This window comes from Erpetoichthys calabaricus, chromosome 2 (genome assembly GCF_900747795.2).
Source record: "Erpetoichthys calabaricus chromosome 2, fErpCal1.3, whole genome shotgun sequence".
NCBI classification, from domain to species: Eukaryota; Metazoa; Chordata; class Cladistia; order Polypteriformes; family Polypteridae; genus Erpetoichthys; species Erpetoichthys calabaricus.
The window spans coordinates 328,855,021-328,880,005 of record NC_041395.2 but is presented as its reverse complement, the minus strand read 5'-3'; the positions used below and the strand labels follow the sequence as shown (position 1 = coordinate 328,880,005).

General features: G+C 43.5%; 2 protein-coding genes and 1 long non-coding RNA gene across 4 annotated transcripts in view; 2 read left to right on the top strand and 1 right to left on the bottom strand.

Annotated features, from left to right (window-relative positions):
- The window catches only part of slc22a18 (solute carrier family 22 member 18), a 266,376-nt gene extending 258,942 nt beyond the window's left edge, over positions 1-7,434 (top strand). For both annotated transcript variants that reach the window (XM_028825835.2, XM_028825836.2), the window contains exons 10-11: positions 1,659-1,779; positions 6,793-7,434. In XM_028825835.2, coding sequence (XP_028681668.1) covers positions 1,659-1,779; positions 6,793-6,977 — 306 coding nt within the window. In that variant the 3' untranslated portion in view covers positions 6,978-7,434. The remainder of the gene's footprint in view (positions 1-1,658; positions 1,780-6,792) is intronic.
- The window catches only part of LOC127526771 (uncharacterized), a 266,618-nt gene extending 254,658 nt beyond the window's left edge, over positions 1-11,960 (top strand). Inside the window, exons 2-4 of the long non-coding RNA XR_007934205.1 lie at positions 7,623-8,325; positions 9,113-10,673; positions 11,552-11,960. This is a non-coding gene — a long non-coding RNA (uncharacterized LOC127526771). The remainder of the gene's footprint in view (positions 1-7,622; positions 8,326-9,112; positions 10,674-11,551) is intronic.
- An 8,579-nt stretch (positions 11,961-20,539) lies between these two features.
- phlda2 (pleckstrin homology-like domain, family A, member 2) lies at positions 20,540-22,505 on the bottom strand. The gene is made up of 2 exons (XM_028825837.2): positions 21,877-22,505; positions 20,540-20,715 (listed from the first exon to the last, which is right to left on the bottom strand). Exon 1 carries the CDS (start codon positions 22,325-22,327, stop codon positions 21,911-21,913), a length of 417 nt encoding a protein of 138 aa, XP_028681670.1. The 5' UTR covers positions 22,328-22,505; the 3' UTR covers positions 20,540-20,715; positions 21,877-21,910.
- Between the last annotated feature and the right edge of the window lie 2,480 nt (positions 22,506-24,985).

Here is a 24,985-nt window from a genome sequence, read left to right as displayed (position 1 = left end):
TCGGACCAATAGCGTGAGTTTTCCGCATTCGACTTATATGACCGACATTATAAAATACTGGAAATTATACGGTAAAATCAAGTCCCCAACTTATCCGCTGGGGAAGTTAAACGCGACTATATACGGTAGTTGATCTTCTGTTGGCTCACTCACTTCACATTTTAGTTCTGTTTGGGTGCCATTTAAGGAAAGAAATGAAGCAATTCAGAGGAATGATGAAGAAATTCAGGGGAACAAATCTAAAAAAACAAGTCAATTAAAATTAATTAAAAAGAAGTTAATTAGCAGCAAAAGCAATGCACTATTTAAGAAAAGGGTTCAAATGAAAACCTGCAGCCACTGGGGCCCTCAAGGACCAGAGTTCTGGACCCCTGATCTAATAATTCCAAAGCTGCTTTATCTGTGATGACTTTCTATATGCAGGAGAGCAGCCTGGTAGTAGAGCAGTTGCACCAAGTGTCACGTGAGGATACCAAGATGAAAAACAGAGTAGAGGAGAGTTAGTAATGGCTTATAAATATTGTACTATTTATATTCCTGTACATATAACTAACAAGCACAGATGCGTTATGTACAGCTAATCAGCAGCTCTAGTCAGGGTATGCTAAACTGAAGTTGTGACTGTTCAGCCTGGATTTAAAAGCTCAGACTGAAGGGGCTTCACTTATGTTAGCAGGCAGATCATTCCACAGCTTTGGGGGGCCTGTAACTAAAATCTTAACCTCCTACTGTTATTTTATTAATCCTTGAAATCATAAGCAGGCTTGCAACTTGAGACCTGAATGTGTGCCCTGGTTTGTAAATAATGATAAGCTCAGAAAAGTAAGCAGGGCCTTGTCCATTAATGTCTTTATATATTAAAATGAGAATTTTGAAATCAACCCTAAACTTAACTGGACGCCAGTGTAAGGACTTTAGAACTGGAGTTATGCGTTGGTGTTTTCTGGTTTTTATGATAATTCTTGCAGCGAGATTTTAAATTAACTGAAAGCTGTATTAAGAACAATTACAACAATCAGTGAATCACGCATTACACTAGATGATCATAGGTCTAGTAGATGCTTCTTAACCACCTTCCCCATCCCACTGGGAGGATACAAGGACACTCTGGTGGGTCTGAAATATCTTACATGGTCTGGGAACATCTGTGACTTCCACATGTTGAGCTGGAGAAAACTGCTACAGATTATCAAATCTACTCTGTCCAGCTTGACATGTTGCCACAGTGACCCTCAGCAGGGAAGGATGATTGAACATGAAGTGAATTGAGGCTTTGATCTCCATATTTCAAGAAGGACGTAAAGTAACATAATTCTAGAAAAGCCAGAGAAGAGCCCAGGGACAGCTTGTGGTGTGATTGATTTCAGAGATGACCTGGAACAGTCGTGTTGGTGATGCTGCAATTATCAAATCACTTGGCAAGAAGTCTCATTTGCACCTTATTGTCTTGAATTAAGTTTTATTTGATGTAGGCGTAGTTATTTATAAGTTTGGTCCTATAAGCATGGAGGTGTTGCCAATGCTGGAGGCAGTGAATTCCTGGCTCAGTATCTTGGCCACAGGTGATCCATACACAGAAAACGTTGATTATTTTGGGATAGAGCACTCACATCTCAAGATGTGGATGACTAACATGTGTTCTTGTGCTCACATTTCAGGCCTTGATGGTAAACGTGTTTCAGTTCTGTGTCATCATCATCCCCATGATGCTTTCTCTCTCTACTTTCAACATTGTCACCGACACCATGCTAACCAAGAGCGTCCCGGCATCAGACACAGGTAAGAGCAGATAAGTCTTCAGGTTATGAAATAAATGAATCGAAAGGAAAAGGTTGACACTAAAGTCTATGGTGATAAGGAAACTTACAGTTGGAATCTCAATTCATATAAAAGGATGCCATGGAAGCCAAAATGTAAAAATATTGTGTGCTTATTAGAACTTAGAGAACATAAAGATATACTAAAGTACTATTATAACAAAGTACTCCTTTGGTACTGTGTCTCTCCAGAAAATCCTTGGGTACTGCTGGTTTGACTTTGTGTTGCTCATGGAGTCCTGAATGAGGCACATGACATGCATTGTGATGGAGTGTCAGTTATGGCACTATGGCCATGTGGCGTGTTTCCGTGAGGGTGATCTGGCTTACAGGACCCGAGTGGCTGGACCAGGCCAATAGATCACCCACATAACACCTGGCTGCGGCAGATAGATGGTCAATTCTGAAAGGTGGGACTGGACTGCATATCTGTCTTGGGGGGTTGCCGACCGGGATCCCGAGCTGTTTCATCATGTGGTGGGTGCGGTAACGCACTGTGCCAGTGCATGCTCCCCAACTTGACTTGACTTATTATTCTTTGTCTACCCACACATGTTTTGAACCTCTTACTACCTGGTGGGATGCCTTGCCCCTTTACCTATTTCCTAAACACCGTCATTCTTTATCATTACGCAACCTTGCCCATTCTCCTCCCACACATAGTGCTCTAAACTCAGAAAGGCATCTGGAGTTTGACCTCCTTACACCCTTGCCTAAAATCACTTTTGACCAAGCTCCAGAATCAGTCCTGGGGTCAAGGGCCACCTTCTTTGGTTATTAGTACTCAATGCTAGAACTTCTCCTTCCTCCTTGTATCACCTGGTGCCCTTGCCTCCTTTTCTGTTCATGCACATCACATCCTTGAATTTGCTGCTACACAGTATTTCTTGCAGTACTCTGTCAAACACACAAACATCCCTGGACCAATCATGAACTGGATGCCAGTCCACCACAATATACATTCACACAAACTTAATTCTCTTCATAAGCTTCAGTTAGTCCAGAATTCTGCAGCACGTATCATCACTCGAACCCCATCTATTCGCCATATTACTCCGGTCTTGCAGCAGCTTCATTGGCTCCTGATCAAGTTTCGTATTGATTTTAAGATTCTGCTATTAACATTTAAGGCCATCCATAACCTCGCCCCTCCATATCTGTCTGACCTTCTTCATGTTGCCATTCCATCCCGTAACCTTAGATTCTCTTCCTCCACCCATCTGACCGTCCCTCCCGCCTGTCTAACCACCATGGGGAGCAAAGCTTTCAGCCGTTCTGCTCCCAAGCTCTGGAATGCATTACCTGCGGATCTCCGAAATATCAAATCATATTCATCCTTCAAATGTAAACTTAAAACACATCTGTTTAAAATGGCTTTTTCTTTTTCCTCCTAATTATAGTGGTTTTGTTTGGTTTTAATTTTTAGATTTTCTGATGTTTTAAGTTGTTTATAATTGTGTCTTTTATTTATTTATTTATTTATTTATTTATTTATTTATTGTTTGTGTGTTTGTTCGGTGTCCTTCAGTTCTCTGAAAGGCACCTTGTATAAATAAAATGTATTATTATTATTATTATTATTATTATTATTATTATTATTATTAATGACGTGCCAATTTCAGTTAACAAACTAAGGTTACATGTTGGCACTTTGGTCACAATTGGTTTCTGTCTCCTTGAAGCGGTGCTGACAGTTTTACCCAACTGGCACATTAAAAGCACCATTCCCTTTCTAAAGAGCATCCAGAAGTGGAGATGAACTCCATCTAATCACATTTCTATCCTGTTATCCTGTTTAACTCAGAGATCTTAATACATGTATCTGTCTGTATTTGGTGCCAGCCTCATAGCTACAGGAAACACTGACCTGGTTACACTGTCTGTGTGGAGTCTGAACGTTCTTGCCATGATTGTGTGGTCTGATCTTCCTTTCATATCCCAAGTACATGCATGTTAGACAGGGGTGTAGCCAGGAATTAATTTAAGGGGGAAGACAACATTCATGAATTATAATTCTTGCCAGTTGAAAATGTCATACAATATACCATATTTCGAGTGGGGAGGATGTTCAAACCTGAAATCCACTGCCCTGGCAGGATGGTACCCGAAACTGCATCAAAGTGGCTGACACATGTATGAGGTTAGATGCCTTGTATTGCTGTCTCCATTGTTGTTTCCTGCTTGTTCCCAGTGCTGCCAGGATGGCCACTGGATCCTTGCAATACTTACACTGGCACACAGTAAATTGCTTCCGAAAGTCGCTTTTGGTGCAGTCCTCCAATATTGATGATATAAAGTGAAATGCATACAGCAAGGAAGGGGTGACAAGTCAAAGCCATCTTTAGTAGTTATAAAACAGAGACATCCTCAAACCTGCACAGTCCAACTGTGGGCCACAGCCTGTTCCAGTAGCACTGGGCACACGCCAGGAGACAACCCAGACAGGGTGCTAGTCCATCGTAGAGCCTCAGTCTCTGGGTCAGTTTACCTAAGCAGAACATTCTTAGGGCTTAGCTGGCCCAGTGCTGACTCAATAGGGGAAAGGCAGCTTGATGGCCGAGGTCTCCAGGTCTCTGAACAAATCCGAATCCTATTATTTGATGTCATCTACTGTTGATTTCTGCTCTGCACTTGTAATATTTCTATTGCACTATTATATTGTATTGAGGATTACTTGTGTTCTGTTCTGTGTATTGTATTGTATTTGCCCCCTTTATTTTGACACCCACTGCACACCCAACCTGCTTGCAAAGGGGTCTCTCTTTGAACTGCCTTTCCCAAGGTTTCTTCCTTTTTTTGGGGGGGGGGGGGTTTCCTTGTCTTCTTAGAGAGTCAAGGATGGGGGGCTGTCAAGAGGCAGGGCCTGCTAAAGCCCATTGCGGCACTCCTTGTGTGATTGTGGGCTATACAAAAATAAATTCTATTGTACTGTATTAGGGGTGCAGGAGGAAACCCCACACAGGCAACATCTACTTACAGTGGTGTGAAAAACTATTTGCCCCCTTCCTGATTTCTTATTCTTTTGCATGTTTGTCACACAAAATGGTTCTGATCATCAAACACATTTAACCATTAGTCAAATATAACACAAGTAAACACAAAATGCAGTTTGTAAATGGTGGTTTTTATTATTTAGGGAGAAAAAAAAATCCAAACCTACATGGCCCTGTGTGAAAAAGTAATTGCCCCCTGAACCTAATAACTGGTTGGGCCACCCTTAGCAGCAATAACTGCAATCACGCGTTTGCGATAACTTGCAATGAGTCTTTTACAGCGCTCTGCAGGAATTTTGGCCCACTCATCTTTGCAAAATTGTTGTAATTCAGCTTTATTTGAGGGTTTTCTAGCATGAACCACCTTTTTAAGGTCATGCCATAGCATCTCAATTGGATTCAGGTCAGGACTTTGACTAGGCCACTCCAAAGTCTTCATTTTGTTTTTCTTCAGCCATTCAGAGGTGGATTTGCTGGTGTGTTTTGGGTCATTGTCCTGTTGCAGCACCCAAGATCGCTTCAGCTTGAGTTGACGAACAGATGGCCGGACATTCTCCTTCAGGATTTTTTGGTAGACAGTAGAATTCATGGTTCCATCTATCACAGCAAGCCTTCCAGGTCCTGAAGCAGCAAAACAACCCCAGACCATCACACTACCACCACCATATTTTACTGTTGGTATGATGTTCTTTTTCTGAAATGCTATGTTCCTTTTACGCCAGATGTAACGGGACATTTGCCTTCCAAAAAGTTCAACTTTTGACTCATCAGTCCACAAGGTATTTTCCCAAAAGTCTTGGCAATTATTGAGATGTTTCTTAGCAAAATTGAGACGAGCCCTAATGTTCTTTTTGCTTAACAGTGGTTTGCGTCTTGGAAATCTGCCGTGCAGGCCGTTTTTGCCCAGTCTCTTTCTTATGGTGGAGTCGTGAACACTGACCTTAATTGAGGCAAGTGAGGCCTGCAGTTCTTTAGACGTTGTCCTGGGGTCTTTTGTGACCTCTCGGATGAGTCGTCTCTGCGCTCTTGGGGTAATTTTGGTCAGCCGGCCACTCCTGGGAAGGTTCACCACTGTTCCATGTTTTTGCCATTTGTGGATAATGGCTCTCACTGTGGTTCGCTGGAGTCCCAAAGCTTTAGAAATGGCTTTATAACCTTTACCAGACTGATAGATCTCAATTACTTCTGTTCTCATTTGTTCCTGAATTTCTTTGGATCTTGGCATGATGTCTAGCTTTTGAGGTGCTTTTGGTCTACTTCTCTGTGTCAGGCAGCTCCTATTTAAGTGATTTCTTGATTGAAACAGGTGTGGCAGTAATCAGGCCTGGGGGTGGCTACGGAAATTGAACTCAGGTGTGATACACCACAGTTAGGTTATTTTTTAACAAGGGGGCAATTACTTTTTCACACAGGGCCATGTAGGTTTGGATTTTTTTTCTCCCTAAATAATAAACACCATCATTTAAAAACTGCATTTTGTGTTTACTTGTGTTATATTTAACTAATGGTTAAATGTGTTTGATGATCAGAAACATTTTGTGTGACAAACATGCAAAAGAATAAGAAATCAGGAAGGGGGCAAATAGTTTTTCACACCACTGTACATGACTAAAACCCTGGGCATTGGATTTTATCTGATCCACCAATTCAGATTTGAAACAAATAAAATCTGGGAAAACTTGTCAGCAAAATAGTACCAGAAACCTCCATTAAAGTGTCTGATTCCTGATTGGTTCATTCACTTGCTTAAAGCCAATCCTCCCAGCAGCCCAACCAATCAAATTCCATCCATTTGTGCTTCTTTTTTTGGGTTAATGGAACAAGGATTGTTTTGACATGTCTGTTTCAAGCAGCTTCTCTCCACTCTGGGTTGGTGGGCACTGGCAGGAGGAGTACCCTGTCGGAAAATGGTGGGCTTTTGAAATGCCATTCATTCTACTGTGTGGTTCAGATTCACTGGATTTGTTTCTTTCACTTTTCAGGTACGATGTTGGGATTGTGTGCTTCTGTCCAGGCTCTGGTTCGCACCGTGGGTCCATCGATTGGAGCCTTTTTATATCAGAACTATGGAGTTTCGTCCATTGGTTACATCCAGTGTGTGGTCAGTGCTGTGCTCTTCTTGAACCTCCTCAACAACAACATTGGGCAAAGGAAAGAGCATCAATGACTGTAGGGGGACGATGGTTAAAAGACACGGTCTTGACAACCAGAAAGATAAAAATTCACTTCTCAAAGCCAGACATGTCAGGGATGTTCATCTCTCTCTCTCTCTGTTAAGTTAATCATTTTATTGACTTTAAACTGCCATTTCTGTTCCAGTTCCAAAGAAGGTTAAAATTAGTGGACTTGGTGATTATAGGCCATTTCACTCAGACAATGGTACCTACGGAAACCTTTGAGTTCTTCATTTTGGCCCACCTCAGGTCCATTACTGATCGCTTCCTTGATCCCTTTGACTAAACAGCAAACCATTCAGTTGAAGATACACTTCACTGGTGACTCCATCACATTCCTAAACATCTTGATTCTCCTAATGCATATGTTAGGGTCTTGTTCGTGGATTTCAGTACTTCCTTCAACGCTATAGTCCCAGAATTTCTTTAGAAGCTAACTTTCTATTTGTACCCCTGAATGTTTGTGTGGGGGTCACTAGTTTTCTGACTGTCATCACAAAGTATGTAACGGTGATTCCACACCTCGTTTGCTTGGAGTGTTTCATTCAAACTCTGCAGCGATTTCCCCAGTTGTCCAGTTTGTTTAGGGAGATGTGAACAATACCAATTACACTCCAATGTGTACCATGGCAAATGAGACTGAGACCCTTTGTAAACGGTGGTCTCCGTGCAGTACCAAGCAAAATCCTGGAGGGGTTCACGTGAGGTATGAATGTGATCCGACAGAACTGATCTAACTTCTGGAAATACTGTGCATTGTGGGATACATTTTGGCTGCTGATTAGGCAATCTCAGTGTAATAATAAATGCACACATGCATACAAGTTCACATAGGGCACCTAGCACAAGTAACAGCCAATCAGATTAATCCTAGCACCTGATTCCACCTCAGAGCCTCTTTTCACTCTCACGATTGGATAGCAGTTGATCACGTTAAAAAAAAAAGAAAAAGGTTTAAATTCACTTGTGATCAGGTGGATCAAACTGACCACATACAGAGTTGGTGAGAAACTAATGCCCTCTGCAACTCCCAATTAATCCCTCCAATCTGCACCACTAGAGTGATGCATGCAAATGGACGTCTGTAGTGGCAATGCTCCTCAGAGAAGGTGGGGGTGACACAGAGAAAAGAGAGCCCCCCACTCACAGTGGTCAGGGACGGACTCTGAATGGCTGATGGATGGAGCTCTCCATTTAGCTCATGCCACAAAGCGATTGCCTCCCAACCAGAGATTGTGCGTTTGCGACTCACTGCCGACAGTTCACCAAAGAGCAAATCTTTGAACTGAGACAATTGGCGACAAGGGTGGGATTTGCACTGTGGCAGGATGAAGTGTAAAGGTGACGTGGCGCAGAAAAGGTGGTGGCTGACACTAGAGAAAGAAATCAGCTAATGTCACCAAGAAGCACACCGCTTGCAGTGGTAGGAAATGGGGTCTGCACGGCTGACAGATGGAGCTTTCCATTTAGACCACGCTACAAAGCGCTCGCCTCTCAACCAGAGATCGTGCGATTGTGACTTGTTGCCGACAGTTCACCACAGAGCAAATCTTTGAACTGAGACAATTGGTGACAAGGGTGGGATTTGCACTGTGGTCAGGTGGAGTGTAGTGGCGACAGTGCAGAGAAGGTGGAGGCTGACGCAGAGAGACATCAGTTGATATCACCAGGAATTGCACCGCTCATAGTGGTCAGAGATATGGAGTCTATGTGGCTGATGGATGGAGCTCTCCGTTTAGCTCACCCCACAAAGCACTCGCCTCTGAGCCGGAGATCGTGCGTTTGTGACTCGCTGCCAACAGTTCACCACAGAGCAACAAGGGTGGGATTTCCACTGTGGTCGGGTGGAGTGTAATGGCGACACAGAGCAGAGAAGGTAGGGGCTGACGCAGAGAGACATCAGCTGATATCACCAGGAAGCACACCGCTCATAGTGGTGAGAGATATGGGGTCTGCGTGGCTGACGGATGGAGCTCACCATTTAGCTCACCGCACAAAGCACTCACCTCTGAGCCGGAGATCTTGTGTTTGCGACTCACTGCTGACAGTTCACCACAGAGCAAATCTTTGAACTGAGACAATTGGCGACAAGGGTGGGATTTGCACTGTGGCAGGATGAAGTGTAAAGGTGATGTGGCGCAGAAAAGGTGGTGGCTGACACTAGAGAAAGAGATCAGCTAATGTCACCAAGAAGCACACAACGTGCAGTGGTAGGAGATGGGGTCTGCACGGCTGACAGATGGAGCTTTCCATTTAGACCACGCTACAAAGTGCTCGCCTCTGAGCCGGAGATCGTGCGATTGTGACTAGTTGCCGACAGTTCACCAAAGAGCAAATCTTTGAACTGAGACAATTGGTGACAAGGGTGGGATTTCCACTGTGGTCAGGTGGAGTGTAGTGGCGACAGTGCAGAGAAGGTGGAGGCTGACGCAGAGAGACATCAGCTGATATCACCAGGAAACGCACCGCTCATAGTGGTCAGAGATATGGGGTCTGCGTGGCTGACGGATGGAGCTCTCCATTTAGCTCACCGCACAAAGCACTCGCCTCTGAGCCGGAGATTGTGCGTTTGCGACTCACTGCCAACAGTTCACCACAGAGCAACAAGGGTGGGATTTCCACTGTGGTCGGGTGGAGTGTAGTGGCGACACAGTGCAGAGAAGGTAGGGGCTGACGCAGAGAGACATCAGCTGATATCACCAGGAAGCACACCGCTCATAATGGTCAGAGATATGGGGTCTGCGTGGCTGACGGATGGAGCTCTCCATTTAGCTCACCCCACAAAGCACTCACCTCTGAGCCGGAGATCGTGCGTTTGTGACTTGCTGCCAACAGTTCACCACAGAGCAAATCTTTGAACTGAGACAATTGGCAACAAGGGTGGGATTTGCACAGTGGTCGGGTGGAGTGTAGTAGTGACACAGCGTAGAGAAGGTGGGGGCTGATGCAGAGATGGACTCTGTGCAACCAACAGATGGAGCTTTTGCCACAAAGTGCTCACCTCTGAGCCGGAGTTTGCAAATTTGTGACTCGCAGCTGACAGTTCACCACAGAGTCCATTTTCAAACTGACACAATGTCCTGTCAGTGTGCTCACACCTTGGGCACAATTTAGACACACATTAACTTTGATACTTGTAGTAAATGTTAACCCGACATTCCAAAATAAACATTAATAACAGATATTTACAGGCTTAATGACTGCAGACATGTGATTTAAGAGGTGACATTCATATACAGTAGGAACATCATACAGTGAAATTACATGCGCCTGATACACTGACTGTCGGAATGAAATTGAAGCACATCTCCACATTCCCACTCTTGTACAGTTGCCTACATGAAACGCGTCCCTTTCCGTGCCATGTGAAGTAACACGTCGTGTTCATGTGCTCTTCTAGTTGTCCGATAACATGCATTCCTCTCACAGAGATGTGAACAAACCACATAGTTATTTCAATTGTGCTGGTGCAACATTCCTGATAATTGCATTCCTGCCCAATGAAAGAAGTCCACATTGTGCCCCTGGGTTATTGATTGTTACTTCTGGTTTGCTTGAAAGTTTGCTGTGTAAAATACAACCAGACTACCTGGAAATCGGATCAAAGGAACTAGTCATCTGAATCGGAGCAAAGCAAATGGGAATTTGGGTGTGAAAACACTTAAAGACTGGGCCCCTGTGTATCCGATGTAAAAGCTAACCCGGCCACAGACAGACACGACAACGCAGTGTCCACCACACACACGTTTATTTTACACACTGTCACAAACTCGAGACAGAGTCATATAAAGGTTTGGGGCAGCCACCCATATAATTTGCTATCCTGGCTGCAAAATATACAGCACTGATGTGCATACAACTGAGTCCAAAACAAGACTGAGGGAATAGGGAAAAGGTGCAGGCTTTTAAAGGGGAAGACAGGAAGTGAGATCATAAGGATCGGGCTCATGTTCTTCAACCATTGGTTCGAGCCCGGACGTGACATCACAGGGGCCGGAGCCGGCAAGGTCTCCTTCCATTGGCTCGGTCCCGGAAGTGACGTCAAGAGAGCCAGGTGGAATCTCCAGTGAATGGTCTGCAGGGAAGGGAGAAAAAGAGTCAGTGCACTCTGCCACATCCCAGCATGCCTCAGAACTGCCTTCACTCAAGCCCTTTAGCTGCCTCCCATGCGCACGTGTGTGACAACACATATATACAACTATTTACAGTTCACAGTCCTTGGTTTTCTCTCAGCCGCCTCCACTCCTGCCACGCAAGCTCTGTCCGTCTTCCACCCGACTCCAGCTCTCTGATTGGAGTGAGGCGGCCCCTTTTATCTTGTCCCGGATGTGCTCCAGGTGTCTGACGATGTACTTCCGCCAGCACTCCCCAGTGTGGTGGGAAGTGCTGCCCTTGCACCCGGAAGCACTCTGGGCATACACCATCCCTGGTCTGTCAGCACTTCCTGGTGTCCCCCAGGGATCAAGGACCGGCTGAGTGCCCAGGGAAAAGAAGCGCCGCTCTCCCGGTTCCTCCTTCCTCCAGGCATCCCGGCGGGCCAGGGTTCCTGGCCATCTATCACACCGAGTCTATGCATTTTAGCACCGTTGGTCCCCCAGTGCTGCGTTCTTCCACCCCTATTGTTCTATCATTTCACTAATGACTGTACCTCCTTTGATAATTCGACAAAAATTGTGAAATCTGCTACTGATATAATAGTTGTGGGTCTCATCACTAATAATGGTGAGACCTGCTACTGGAGGTGAACCACATGTGCTTTTAATAATGGAGAACTCAGCACCATCAAAACAGTGGAAATGGTGATTGGCTTCTGCAGATGCCCCTCTTGTCTGTCTGCACCATGGGTATCTTCGGCCTGACTGTTTCCATGGTGGAGTCATTTGAGTTTCTGGGGGCAACCATTACTAAAAATCTGAAGTGGGATAAAGACCTCACTTTGATTATTGGGAAATCACAGCAGGGGAAACACTCAACATTTCTAGGTCTGTCCTACTGAAGTTTTATTCAGCCATCATCAAGAATGTTCAGACTTTATCTATCACTGTCTACACTTTCGTTCCACTTCCTCCTTGTTCAAGACCAGGCTACATCAGGGGCAATCAATCCAGCTGTCAGCTTCCTTCAATAAATGACTAAAAATAGAGCAAGGAAGACTACTGCAGACTCCAGTCACTCTGGCAGCCATTTATTCGCCAGATTACCATCCCAGACATTGCGCAGGTCCTTTGTCACTTGGACTACACGCCGTCTTCATGGCTTCTTTCCCGTAGACATTCTTCTCTTTAATAAACTTGCTCAGGTGTTACCCCCCTTCCTAGTCTACCACATCCTCATTGTTCTTGATACTTTTTGTACTCCATTGAGAACTTCATCCCCTTGTTCCATACTACTGGTGCTAAACTTTGTTTGCAGTCTGGTGCTGATATCGTCCAATATTGTATGTTATAGCAGGCTGACATTCTCGCAATAAAGTTCTGAATGTAAATCTGAACCCTTTAATTGGAGGTCCGCAGTAACTGCTAGAGAGGGCCATCAAGCACTGATGCTGTGTTCACATGCTATTGGATCAGGGATGGATCCACCGTCAGGGCATTCTAGGTGTAGCCAGAGGCACATTATGGCAAGGGTCCTGCCCCCCCCCCCTTCAATAAAATGTTCTTGAATATGTGAATTGAAATGACCAAGGGGGAAATGCCCCTCCTCGCTCACTGAAACGATTGAGTAATCAAAGGGGAACCATGCACCAAACAGTATCACGTGTAAATCAAAAGTTAGAAATGGCACGCTGCATTAAACGACCAGATGTCCTCACACAGCAAATCAACTTTCCGTTAAGGAGTTTGGTCACCTTGGCACCTGTGAGGGTCTTCATCTGGCCTTGTATTGGACACAAGGTAAATCTGAATCCGAATCAGGTTCTTCATCCCCAAAGTGCTTCCTTTGTTTGCCTTGATGCTCAGGAGATGTTACCATTGGAGTTCATTTTTGTGTTATCATGGGGTTTTCCACTATATTTTACAATCATAAGGATCACTTTGGAATGAGGAGAGGAGCACGGGGCACTTTATGCAGGCACTCGTCCGTCTTTGTCCCGCGTACATTCTGTTTCCTGTGATTGACACTCACCTTGTTCTTCTTGCTATGAGTGGCCTCTGCACTGCGCTTGAGGGTCAGCAGATGTCGACGCTGTTCTTTTACTTTCTGCCATGTTACCATAAGAAAGTCGTGAAGCCCAATAATTTTATGGAAGTTGTTGCCCCCCCCCCCCCCCAAAGTGTTTGCTTCACCAGCAACTATCACACACACTTTCAACCAACATTTTGGCCCAGGTGGTTTGTGAGTAAACAGTCACATGACAGACGGACATAACCCTTAGCATTTTATATACAGGGGAAGGCAAAAGTAGGTTTACAGTTGTTTGTATGGAAAAAGACGTGTAGGTTATGATTATAACAATAGCTTTATTAACTCAATACTTTTAAGAAGAAGAAGAAGACAAATAATTGAATCATTAATAAATACAGAGTGGTCGAGATCTAATTATGCAATTATTGTATTGCATTGTATTAAAAGTTGCATAGTTGCATCTATCCATCCATTTTCCAACCCGCTGAATCCGAACACAGGGTCACGGGGGTCTGCTGGAGCCAATCCCAGCCAACACAGTGCACAAGACAGAAACCAATCCCGGGCAGGGTGCCAACCCACCGCAGGACACACACAAACACACCAAGCACACACTAGGGCCAATTTAGAATCGCCAGTCCACCTAACCTGCATGTCTTTGGACTGTGGAAGGAAACCGGAGCACCCGGAGGAAACCCACGCAGACACAGGGAGAACATGCAAACTCCACGCAGGGAGGACCTGGGAAGCAAACCCGGGTCTCCTAACTGCGAGGCAGCAGCGCTACCACTGTGCCACCGTGCCACCCTAGATCTGGACCACCCTATAAATTCATAATACAAGAATAAACTCTGTTTTGCATACTCACAACTGTAAACCTATGTTTGCCCGCGTCCGTATATACATCAATTTCAAATAAATAGCATGTTGAAATAATAAGAAGCTCATCACTTGGGGAGTGGAGGGGGTGCCACTGCTAGTCTGAAATTTAAATTTTACACTTTCTTAACAAAATGCCACTCCTTCAGACAGGTTTCACTCCTAGATAACTGGGCTTACACCCCCAAAGGCCAGTGCCCAGTACTCCTAAAGCTCAAGGTGCCAAGCTAAAGTGAAGCCCATGCCCACAAAACTAAAGAGGCCCCTTCACCTCTTCTCCTCATCTTGGTTTGCTGTGTAGATTGCCAACCTCTTGATCCTCTTCCTTCCTCCTTCTTGTCTTCTTCAGAGGACATCGCACGAGAGGTTAGGGAGGAGCAGGGTCAACAGATGAGGTGCATGTCTTAGACTTTCGCTCCCTTTCTCCATATTCTGTAAAGACCTTTGCCTTCCATCAGCTCCACTGTCCAGTAACCCTTACATCATCTCAGAAAAATCCCTGCTGGCCCACCTGTCCTCACCTTGGCCTTGGTCACAGGGCTCACTTCCTTATGAAGATTACAAAGGCACTTTGGACCCCATGGGGGGGGGGGGGTTCTGCTTCTCACTTGTCAGCATTCAGATTCCATGAAAAAGTCATAAGGAGCTTCGGAAGGCTTTTGAGGGTGAGAATTGGCAGGACGAAGGAGGAGATAACGAAGCGAGTATATGGCAGGTGGGGACAGGTGTAAAGTAAAGGGAATGCCATGTCACTGCCAAGGTTTATCTCCTGGATTACAGTCATGTGAAAAATGAAGTACACTCCTTGGAATCTGTTGACTTTTTCAACATATCTGAACAGACAAATCTTCATACTAGCAGTACCTACAGATAAAGGTGAACTACTTTGAACAAACACCGAAAATTAACGTGGTGTATTCATTCTAAATTAACAAAAATGGCAGATTTGTCACATGGAGAAGCAAGTCCAGCCATGCAGTCATCGCCACTTCCAATCCATTGTCAAACACAGGCACATGGGGGACAGTTTACAGGCCAGACTGGGAGTTGGCACTTTCACCTGATCCTCTCTCCTCCTATCCCTCTGCAGCCCAGCCGAAGACCCTGACACTTAATGACATCGCCATTGATCCACCCACTGATGACATCACTGCTGCTACCCAGAATTCCTCTTCCTGACGCATCGGTTCCCGTTCTGGCTGTCCTGACTCCTTGCCACCATTTTTATAGAGCAGTGTGCTACCGTCTCCAGCCCATATAACATAGCTGGTCTCACTGCCGTCCTGTAGACCTTCCCTTTCACTCTTGCTGGTACCCATCTGTCACAAATCATTCCTGACACTCTTCTCCACCCATTCCACCCTGCCTGCACTCTCTTCTTCACTTCTCTTCCACAATCCCCATTACTCTGTACTGTTGATCCCAAGTATTTAAACTCATCCACCTTCACCAGCTCTACTCCCTGCATCGTCATCATTCCACTGACCTCCCTCTCATTCACACACATGTATTCTGTCTTGGTGGTCCTACTGAGCTTCATTCCTCTCCTCTCTAGAGCAGATCTCCACCTCTCCAGGGTCTCCTCGACCTGCTCCCTACTATCACTACAGATCATAATGTCATCAGCAAATAAACATGACTGAATATTTATTCTCTTTTTATTATTCTTTCTATCTTAATGTCATTTTCATTATTATTAAAAGTATCTACCTTAAGCATGTGGCCATCGTGTGTGCTGTATGGGCAGGTCCACCATGACATCATCACTCCTGAGACCACCCACTAGCTATTTAAGGCTCAGACTAGGGGGTCTCAGGTTGGGGTGTATTGTAGTGGACAGAGTGGAAACTGTGAGTGTTGTTTTGTTGTTTGATTCTGTGCTTTATTGATTACAGGTAAGCTCTCCATATCTTCAGGGTTTTATGTCAATACCAGAGATCTAGACCCATAAATAATACATTTAAGATATTCATTTTAAACAAGTTTATACATTTACATACTTGCATACATTTTACAAAATAAAAACATAAAAAGAAAAATACAACTTAATGCTCTTAACAATTATACAGTACATGTACAATTTAAATGAATGGTGAAAGAATGATGCACCCCACAAGGTTATTGCTTGCTGTAGGATGTTCTGTCCCTGTAGATGAAGAAGGCTCAGTGGAGGCTGACATTTCTGGTTGTGACGTTGGCGTATTTTGAGGCAGATGGGTTACTAAAACAGAAGACCCTGTCAGGTTACACTCTTATCTGCCAACAATGGGAAGCTGAGGCCACAGTGGACCAAAACTGGACAGCTGGAGACTGGAAAACCATCACCTGCTGTGAGGAGTCGCGATTTCTGATGAGCCACAGAGATGATGGGTGATGCTGCTGGTGGTGGTGGTGGTGGTGGTGTAATGGTGTGAGCGCAGTTGCCGTACTTTAATATTTCTTTTAGAACTTCAAAATGTGGCTTGGGGTGGTCTGTCTTCCTGGTCTCAACTCCCCCAATAAAGAGTCAAGGAGACCACGGATGGTTGGAGAGAGCAGCCATGTGAAGTTTCCGTGGACTTTCCCCACAGACCTCTACAGATATTAGCAATAATAATAATAAGAGGAAGACACTGATTCCTAAGTTTCTGATACAGCAGTGGAGAATGAAAGGCACTCTAAGATAGATAGATAGATAGATAGATAGATAGATAGATAGATAGATAGATAGATAGATAGATAGATAGATAGATAGATAGATAGATAATGAAAGGTGCTATATAAGATAGATAGATAGATAGATAGATAGATAGATAGATAGATAGATAGATAGATAGATAGATAGATAGATAGATAGATAGATAGTGAAAAGGCGCTATATAAGATAGATAGATAGATAGATAGATAGATAGATAGATAGATAGATAGATAGATAGATAGATAGATAGATAGATAATGAAAGGTGCTATATAAGATAGATAGATAGATAGATAGATAGATAGATAGATAGATAGATAGATAGATAGATAGATAGATAGATAGATAGATAGTGAAAAGGCGCTATATAAGATAGATAGATAGATAGATAGATAGATAGATAGATAGATAGATAGATAGATAGATAGATAGATAGATAGATAATGAAAGGTGCTATATAAGATAGATAGATAGATAGATAGATAGATAGATAGATAGATAGATAGATAGATAGATAGATAGATAGATAATGAAAGGTGCTATATAAGATAGATAGATAGATAGATAGATAGATAGATAGATAGATAGATAGATAGATAGATAGATAGATAGATAGATAATGAAAGGTGCTATATAAGATAGATAGATAGATAGATAGATAGATAGATAGATAGATAGATAGATAGATAGATAGATAGATAGTGAAAAGGCGCTATATAAGATAGATAGATAGATAGATAGATAGATAGATAGATAGATAGATAGATAGATAGATAGATAGATAGATAGTGAAAAGGTGCTATATAAGATAGATAGATAGATAGATAGATAGATAGATAGATAGATAGATAGATAGATAGATAGATAGTGAAAAGGCGCTATATAAGATAGATAGATAGATAGATAGATAGATAGATAGATAGATAGATAGATAGTGAAAAGGCGCTATATAAGATAGATAGATAGATAGATAGATAGATAGATAGATAGATAGATAGATAGTGAATGGCGCTGTATAAGATAGATAGATGGATAATGAATGGCGCTATATAAGATAGATAGATAGGTAGATAGATAATGAAAGGTGCTATAGATAGATAGATAGATAGATAGATAGATAGATAGATAGATAGATAGATAGATAGATAGATAGATAGATAGATAGAAGGCGCTATATAAGACCCAGAGCTAGATCGCTCATTGTACTGTTGTGTGTGTGTGTTTGTACTAACATCTCTCATTTCTCACACACACACACACTTTCATTCCCCCGGCGGTGTCTTTGTCCGTCCGCCCTCCCCTCTCTGCGGCTGCCCTCGGGTCCGCATGGTAACAAGCCGCAGTAAACACATGCAGGCTCGCTGCGCCCCACTCCCCACCCCGCATATTTTTTTTTATATTGGTAGATGAATGAGTCATCTAATAGGCCAGGCATGAATGCTGATAAGGCAGGGGAAGAAGCGGACACACCCCGCGCTTTTGCAATCTCATGTTTCGGATTCCATTATTTCAGAACTCTTTTAACCAAACAGGGCAAGGCCAAAGTTTAAACTGTCAAATTCCGGGCAGACTGCACAAATCCGGCTTCAGTGATCGCCTTCGTTTTGATGTCCTTTGAATGTCAAAGTGCAGTGTGCTTTTTTCTTTTCCTTTCTTTTCTTTTCTTTTTTCCTTTCTTTTCTTTTCTTTTTCTTTTGTTTCCTTTTCTCCTAGCCTTGGTTATGAATGTTAGTTGAACACAACGTTTCCCTTTCTACTCGTGATGATGTCCTCGTCAATCCCAACAATTTAGCCCGCACGGTAACTTGTGTCATCCGGGCCGAGCCTTACCGGGTCGGGTCAGTTTGACGCAATACCGGGTCGCGGGTAGCCGGGCCTCAGAACACGAGACAGGGGGCACCCCAGGACGGAGTGTCAGTCGCCTGTACTCTGTTACACAGTCACACACATCGGACCAATGTAACTGTCAATTGGGCTAACACGCTGATTACTGAGATGTATACAGAAATCCACAATATCAGAAGAAAAGGAAGGAGCACCTTTACTAGAGACAGTTAGTGGGGATGACATTCTATGAGACGACTGCGCTAGAAAAAGCGATGCTTATTAACACAATCCGCAATCTTTTAAAGTGGCAACTCGGGGTTGGCAGGTAGAATTGAAAGAAAGAAACAAACCGCCGAAATAAAACTAGAAGAGAACTCGCAAATGACCATTTACCTGCGAACTAACTTAGAACTTCTGCTGACATGTTAAAGGTGACTCAAGCTGAGGTCGACTTATCAAAAAAGTGTCATTGATACTTCATATCGTCAGACACGGAGGGCTCTGCTATACAAGTAGATTCTTTCAACCGTTTAAAGGCAATCGATTAATGAAGTCAGAGCCAAATGTAAGACTCGGCTCTCATAACCTATACGTACACATTGCTTGCTATGTATTGCATCATCCATCCATCAAGTTTTCTAACTTGATTACCCGAGGGTTGGGTTGCGGGGCAGACAGAGCCCACCCGAGCAATATAATATAATATAATATAATATAATATAATATAATATAATATAATATAATATAATATAATATAATAGATGGATGTATAATATTATATAATATGTCCTGCGACCCTGTTCTAAGTGGTTTCAGAAAATTGATGGATGATAGAATAGAATAGAATAGATGGATGGATGAAAAGCACTAAAGATACAGTAGATATAGATAATGAAAGTTGCTACATATGATAGACAGATAGATAATGAAAGGTGCTATATAATATACATAGATGATCTGCTCTGGATAAATGGGTTTATAAAATATATGGATGGATCTATAATATAATATAATATAAAATATATAATATAATATCCTTTCCTTCTCCGACCCTGCCCTGGATAAGCATGTTCGGGAAAAGGGTTGATTGTATATTATAGAAAAGTTATTCACCCATAATGTCGCCAGATGTGCATACTGTAAATAATTATAATTTTAAATATAATATGCGCCGGCTCGCTTGAAATGTAAGAGCCTAAGTGCTGCAAGAGGTAATCCGCAGGGTCTTCCGAGATTCTCCATCTATGTGGAGGTCGCCAGTTCTCCCCGTCTTCGCGTTGGCTTTCTTCAGGCATCCCAGTTTCTGCCCATATATAACATACTGTATATTTTATCTTCTTCTTTTTTTACATCCAAACGAGATCTTGTTAATCGTTGATTAACAAGCTCGCTCTCGCGTTGTGCTCATAAGCCACCAGGAGAAAGGCCGACCCCCGTCCTAAGCCTTCGGTGGTTTTATGTGAAGTCCCATGATGGGCGTCTTCCATTCCAGTAATCATTATTACATTTCACTTAGTAAACCATTTAAGGAACTGCTTTTGCTGACGGCTTCCTGCGTGTAAATATTTTAAAAGATTTTTATCTCACACTTCACAGGTGCAGTCGGGCCGCTTTGGAAATGTTAATGCCGGTTAAACATTAGCCAGGAAGCGCTTGAAGCGGCGCTCCTTGATCGCAGGTTCATTCATATAAATTATCAGCAGAAAAAAAAGAAAATGAGTCATTGAGGAAAAAGAAGAGGAAGTGAGGAGGAGGAGGAGGAGGCAGTCGGGCGGGCGATCAGATTTCACCTGCGCGAACTCCACCGCAGTGTAATAAAGACGGAGAACTGCCAAGAAAACGAAAAAAAGTCAACTGAATTATAAAAAAAAATACAATTTTATAAATTTAGAAAAATGTTTTATTAAAATAAATACGTTTTAATGTAAATAATTTAAGTAATTTAAAGAAACAAATAAATAAATATATACTGTTTATGTATATACATAGTACAGTCCCGGCGCACATACTGCACCGAAGTGCTCAATTTCAGTCTTTTTTCTTCTTCTTATTTTTCAATAAAAAGTCCGGCGAAAAGAACAAAACAAGTCTTTTGTTTAACCATCGCGAACACAGCTGTCTGCCAGGGCTCGGCGAGGCTTTTCATGGCAGACTGAGGTTTCCTTCATCGCCGTACCTCACTTGAGTTTCCAGAGGCAGCCTTCATTGACGCGTTATTGGACCCTGCATTAAAAAAAATAAAAGACAAGGAAGAAAGCATTTACTTTTAACGTTACTTTTTAAAATATGCCAGCTATCAGATATAACAAAAACAATCCATCCATCCTACACAAAAACTGTGATTTGGATTTTTTCACTTGGCTGACGCCTTTACGCCGAGCGCCCCTCTACGACACAATTGGGTTCTTTGGTTTGGAGCCCAGGCGGGTGAAGTGACTTGCTCAGGGTCACCCCTTGCGAGTAGTGAGATTTGAACCCGTAACCTCAGAGTTTGCAGGCCAAATCCTTGTCCGGTATACCACAGTACCATCCTAAATACCCCCTCTACCCCCTCACTCATCACAGCTAAATGTCTCACTTTGTAAAGCGCCTGGGACTGAACGCACATCTGTCACGGTTCCGTTTTCCTGAAAATGTATTAAATATGTCACTAAAAACAGCAACAGGTTGAACACAATTGTGCGATTCTTTCCCCGAGTGCCTTCACAAGTTGAATGACCCCCCCCCCCCCAAGAAATATCGCGATATATAAATTGTAAAAATGAAATAAGCTCCCTTCAGAATTGAATAACCTTCCCCATTTGAAATCAGTGTCTTATGCTAAAATGGGCGCTATTTTCGGCTCATTTGAATGGCATTTGTGGGGTCCCGTCCGGGGTCCTGCCTTGAGCCCAGTACTGATGATCACTTTTGAATAACCGAAAACAAAATGTCCTGGCAGAGACAGAGTGGGGCTCTTTGACCTGATAATGTCCCCCAAACACACACAAACCCGAAGTCACCAGTGTCACCTTCACTATTCCGCACGAAGCACTTCTTTATTAAACTCAATTGAGTAGTCTGAACCAAAGACCAACTGGTGGGCTATTTAAATCGATCAGTTATGCCCGGGCACACTCCCACTATGCTGACCTCACAGTTAAAATCGTTACAGCGCCACGCCAGCGAGTGTTCTGTTTAAGAATGGAGTGCGATCGGCAGCCACACGCGGCCTCACTAACACTTCTCTCAAGTTGCGAGTCAAAAGACCGGCCGGTAAGAATCTGCAAGTGCGCCGTTTGCCGGCTTACAGCGTGTGGCGCACACTGCGGAGCTGTGCCGATCGCACATGTTGGGTTGTCAAAGTCCGAATGTTCTGGAAATAAATAACAGAAGAGAACCCACCACAAATCTGGGCTCCTACGATTCCGCGGCGGCTTCACGGAGACCTGGCCAGGTGTCTCTCTTGGTGTCCCGACGACACGACTTCAGTTTCCTGCCGTGACTTAAAGTCCTGGATGGCTTTCCTGTTCTGGAAGTCGATGAGAGCCATGGTGATCACAGCATTCCAGCACGTGCCTTCGTCCACACACCTGAAGTCGATCTCCTTGTTGTCCGTGGTCACGATGGTGAAGTACACGTATTTGCCTGTTCTCTCCACGCAGTCCACCTTCTTGATGGCCTGCAGCTTCAGCTCCTTGGCTTTCGAGCGCTTCTGGCTGTCCGCATACAGACTCAGGGTGTCGCTAGTCAGGACGCAGGTCTTCTTCTTCCAGAACTGAAGGAAATTGTCACTTCTCTTCTCCAGATCGCCTTCTTTAAGCACCTGGCAGAGCTCGGCTGTTGTCATTTTCATGTTTTAAAGAGAAGTAAAAATCCTTTTATGTATTCACTCCGATTGCGTCCGGTTTTACAGTGGAGCTCAAAATCAGATTCCTGGCTCTTTCCTCCTTCGAAATGAGTGGAAAAGCCCTCCACAAAACAAAACACGTCTCTTGCGGTTATCTATAGCGGAGTGGGAATGAAAGCCGGCGACGAGGACTTTTAAAGATTCTCCCCGCCCCCAGTCCCCCGGCTGAGTGCCCTGCCCGCTGGCGTCACCGACAACAGGAATGCGTCCCAAATCATCGACAAGCTGGGAAAGGAGGTGGCGAGGGCGGGCGGTGACGAGAAACAAAGCGAGAACGAAGAGCTAGAGAAGCCAGCCAAAGAAAGAGGGGAAGGGAGAGCAACGAATTTCTTTCTTTCTTTCTTTCTTTCTTTCTTTCTTTCTTTCTTTCTTTCTTTCTTTCTTACGATACTAGGTAAAGACATGAAGCTCTTTTTCTTTCTTTCTTTCTTTCTTTCTTTCTTTCTTTCTTTCTTTCTTTCTTTCTTTCTTGTTATAATTGTTATTCTTATTATAATTAATATGTTGATGTTTTAAAGTTGTGTGCGCTAAGCTGCGTGCTCTTCTTTGCGGAAAATGACTTACTTATGTACCGTATAATATTTCACGGTATTCATTTGCTTGATAAAAGGAGTTTATATATTTCATCACCCCGAACGAAACTCGTTGTCGTTCTTCAACAACGATATGTACTTCTGTGTCTCCTTTTATTAACGGTACAAATCATACATTCGTCCCAGCCGCACGTTTTTCGTTTTGATTAAAACATACTCATTTGTAAGAATTACAGATCAAACTTGACATCATTGATATTTTATGTTGTCCCATTTGTTTCGTTACGATTATTATTAACAGCATACAGGCACCCCTAGCGGGCTGCACGGTGGCGCAGTTGTAGTGTTGCTGTCTCGCAATCATAACACCAGGGTTCAAGTCCCGGGTACACATTGCGTGGATTTTGAATGTACTGCATAATGTTTGCTTCATTTCCCTCCCACAAGCTGTAGACAGGTAGGTTAGGTGGACTGGTAATGTAAAAAGCCATGCAAAAGGAAAGCATGGTGGCTCAGTTGTAACAGATCGGAGCTCATATCCCTACATGGAGTCTGCATGTTCTCCCAGTGTTTGTGTGGGTTTCATTTAGGTGCTCCAGTTTCCTCCTACTGTCCAAAGACACGCAGGTTAGGTGGACTGGCAGTACTAACTAAATTGGCTGAGATGTGTGTGTGTGTGCTCAGCCTGTGATGGACTGGCACCCTGTGATGGACTGGCACCCTGTCCGCCTGTCATTCCTGCCTTGTGCTCCATAGATTCCTGCCTCCCTTTGACCCCAGTTATGATAAGTGGGTTTAGAAAATGGATGGATGCTCACTTCACTCCAAAGGTTCTTTTTGCTCATATTTCTTGGTATAAATGCACATTGTCTAAAAAAATCTAAATTTTTAAACACTGCCAGTACAAATCCACTTCACAAAGGGGAAAAAAAGAAAATTGAATCACAGGGTTTTCTTTCTGATTGAATAGTTAATGGCAGTGACCTTACTTATTTTCCTTATTTAAAAAATGTATGTTGGCATTTAAACTGATGGATTTTTTTGCGGTGTGTTATGTTGCCTATAATAGAGCAGGGTGGCAGGGCTGCTGGAGCCTGACTTAGCAAACACAGGGCACAAGACAGGAACAACTCCTGGACAGGGCGCCAAACCATCACAGACACTTCATTATATTATACTAGGGGGGTTCCCCCCTGCTCATTTTGCTTGCCAACCCTACCCCACTGGACTGAGCTACACGCCAGCCACTTCACGTCTCTGCCACTCGCGTTGTGAAGAGGGGGGCTGAGTGCACCCCAAGAAGATGAGGCTGCTCCTCCAAAACCCACTCTTAAACAATGATACAATGGGAAACACATAACAGGTTTTTTTTTACCTCCTCTTTGCTCGATCAGCTACTGTGCTGTGTGATCTGCATCTCGAATGGCACTTTGAATATTTCAAAACCTGTAGAGCAGCTGTTCTACTCCTTGTCTTTTATTTCCAGCCCGAGTGTGATTAAATCTCTTGGCACAAAGTCCCATCTTGCGAGACGTGAGTTCTTGGTATTTTTTAGTTTCTAATTTAAGAATGGAATAAGAATCTAAAAATCTAATAACATCACATTACAGTTCGATAAATTCTGAAAAGAATGATACCCAACATATATATACAGTAGGTTTTAAAATAAGCCTGATTTAAAGTGTGACAAAAAATGTGACATAAAATCATTGTGCAAAATCGTTGCAATTTTAGGCTTAGGATATTATATTATATTATATTATATTATATTATATTATATTATATTATATTATATTACTAACCGAGACTGCGGTGGGCTGGCACCCTGCCCAGGATTGGTTCCTGCCTTGTGCCCTGTGTTGGCTGGGATTGGCTCCAGCAGACCCCCGTGACCCTGTGTTCGGATTCAGCGGGTTGGATAATGGATGGATGGATGGATGGATACTAACCGAGAATGGTAAACCGGATATGGACGCAGGGACCTGCCCGTGGACGCAGGAGACATAGTGCGCAGGCGCCACACAAAGCCCCCTTCTCCAGAGTGAAACGGGAGAGACTACGAACCGTCTGA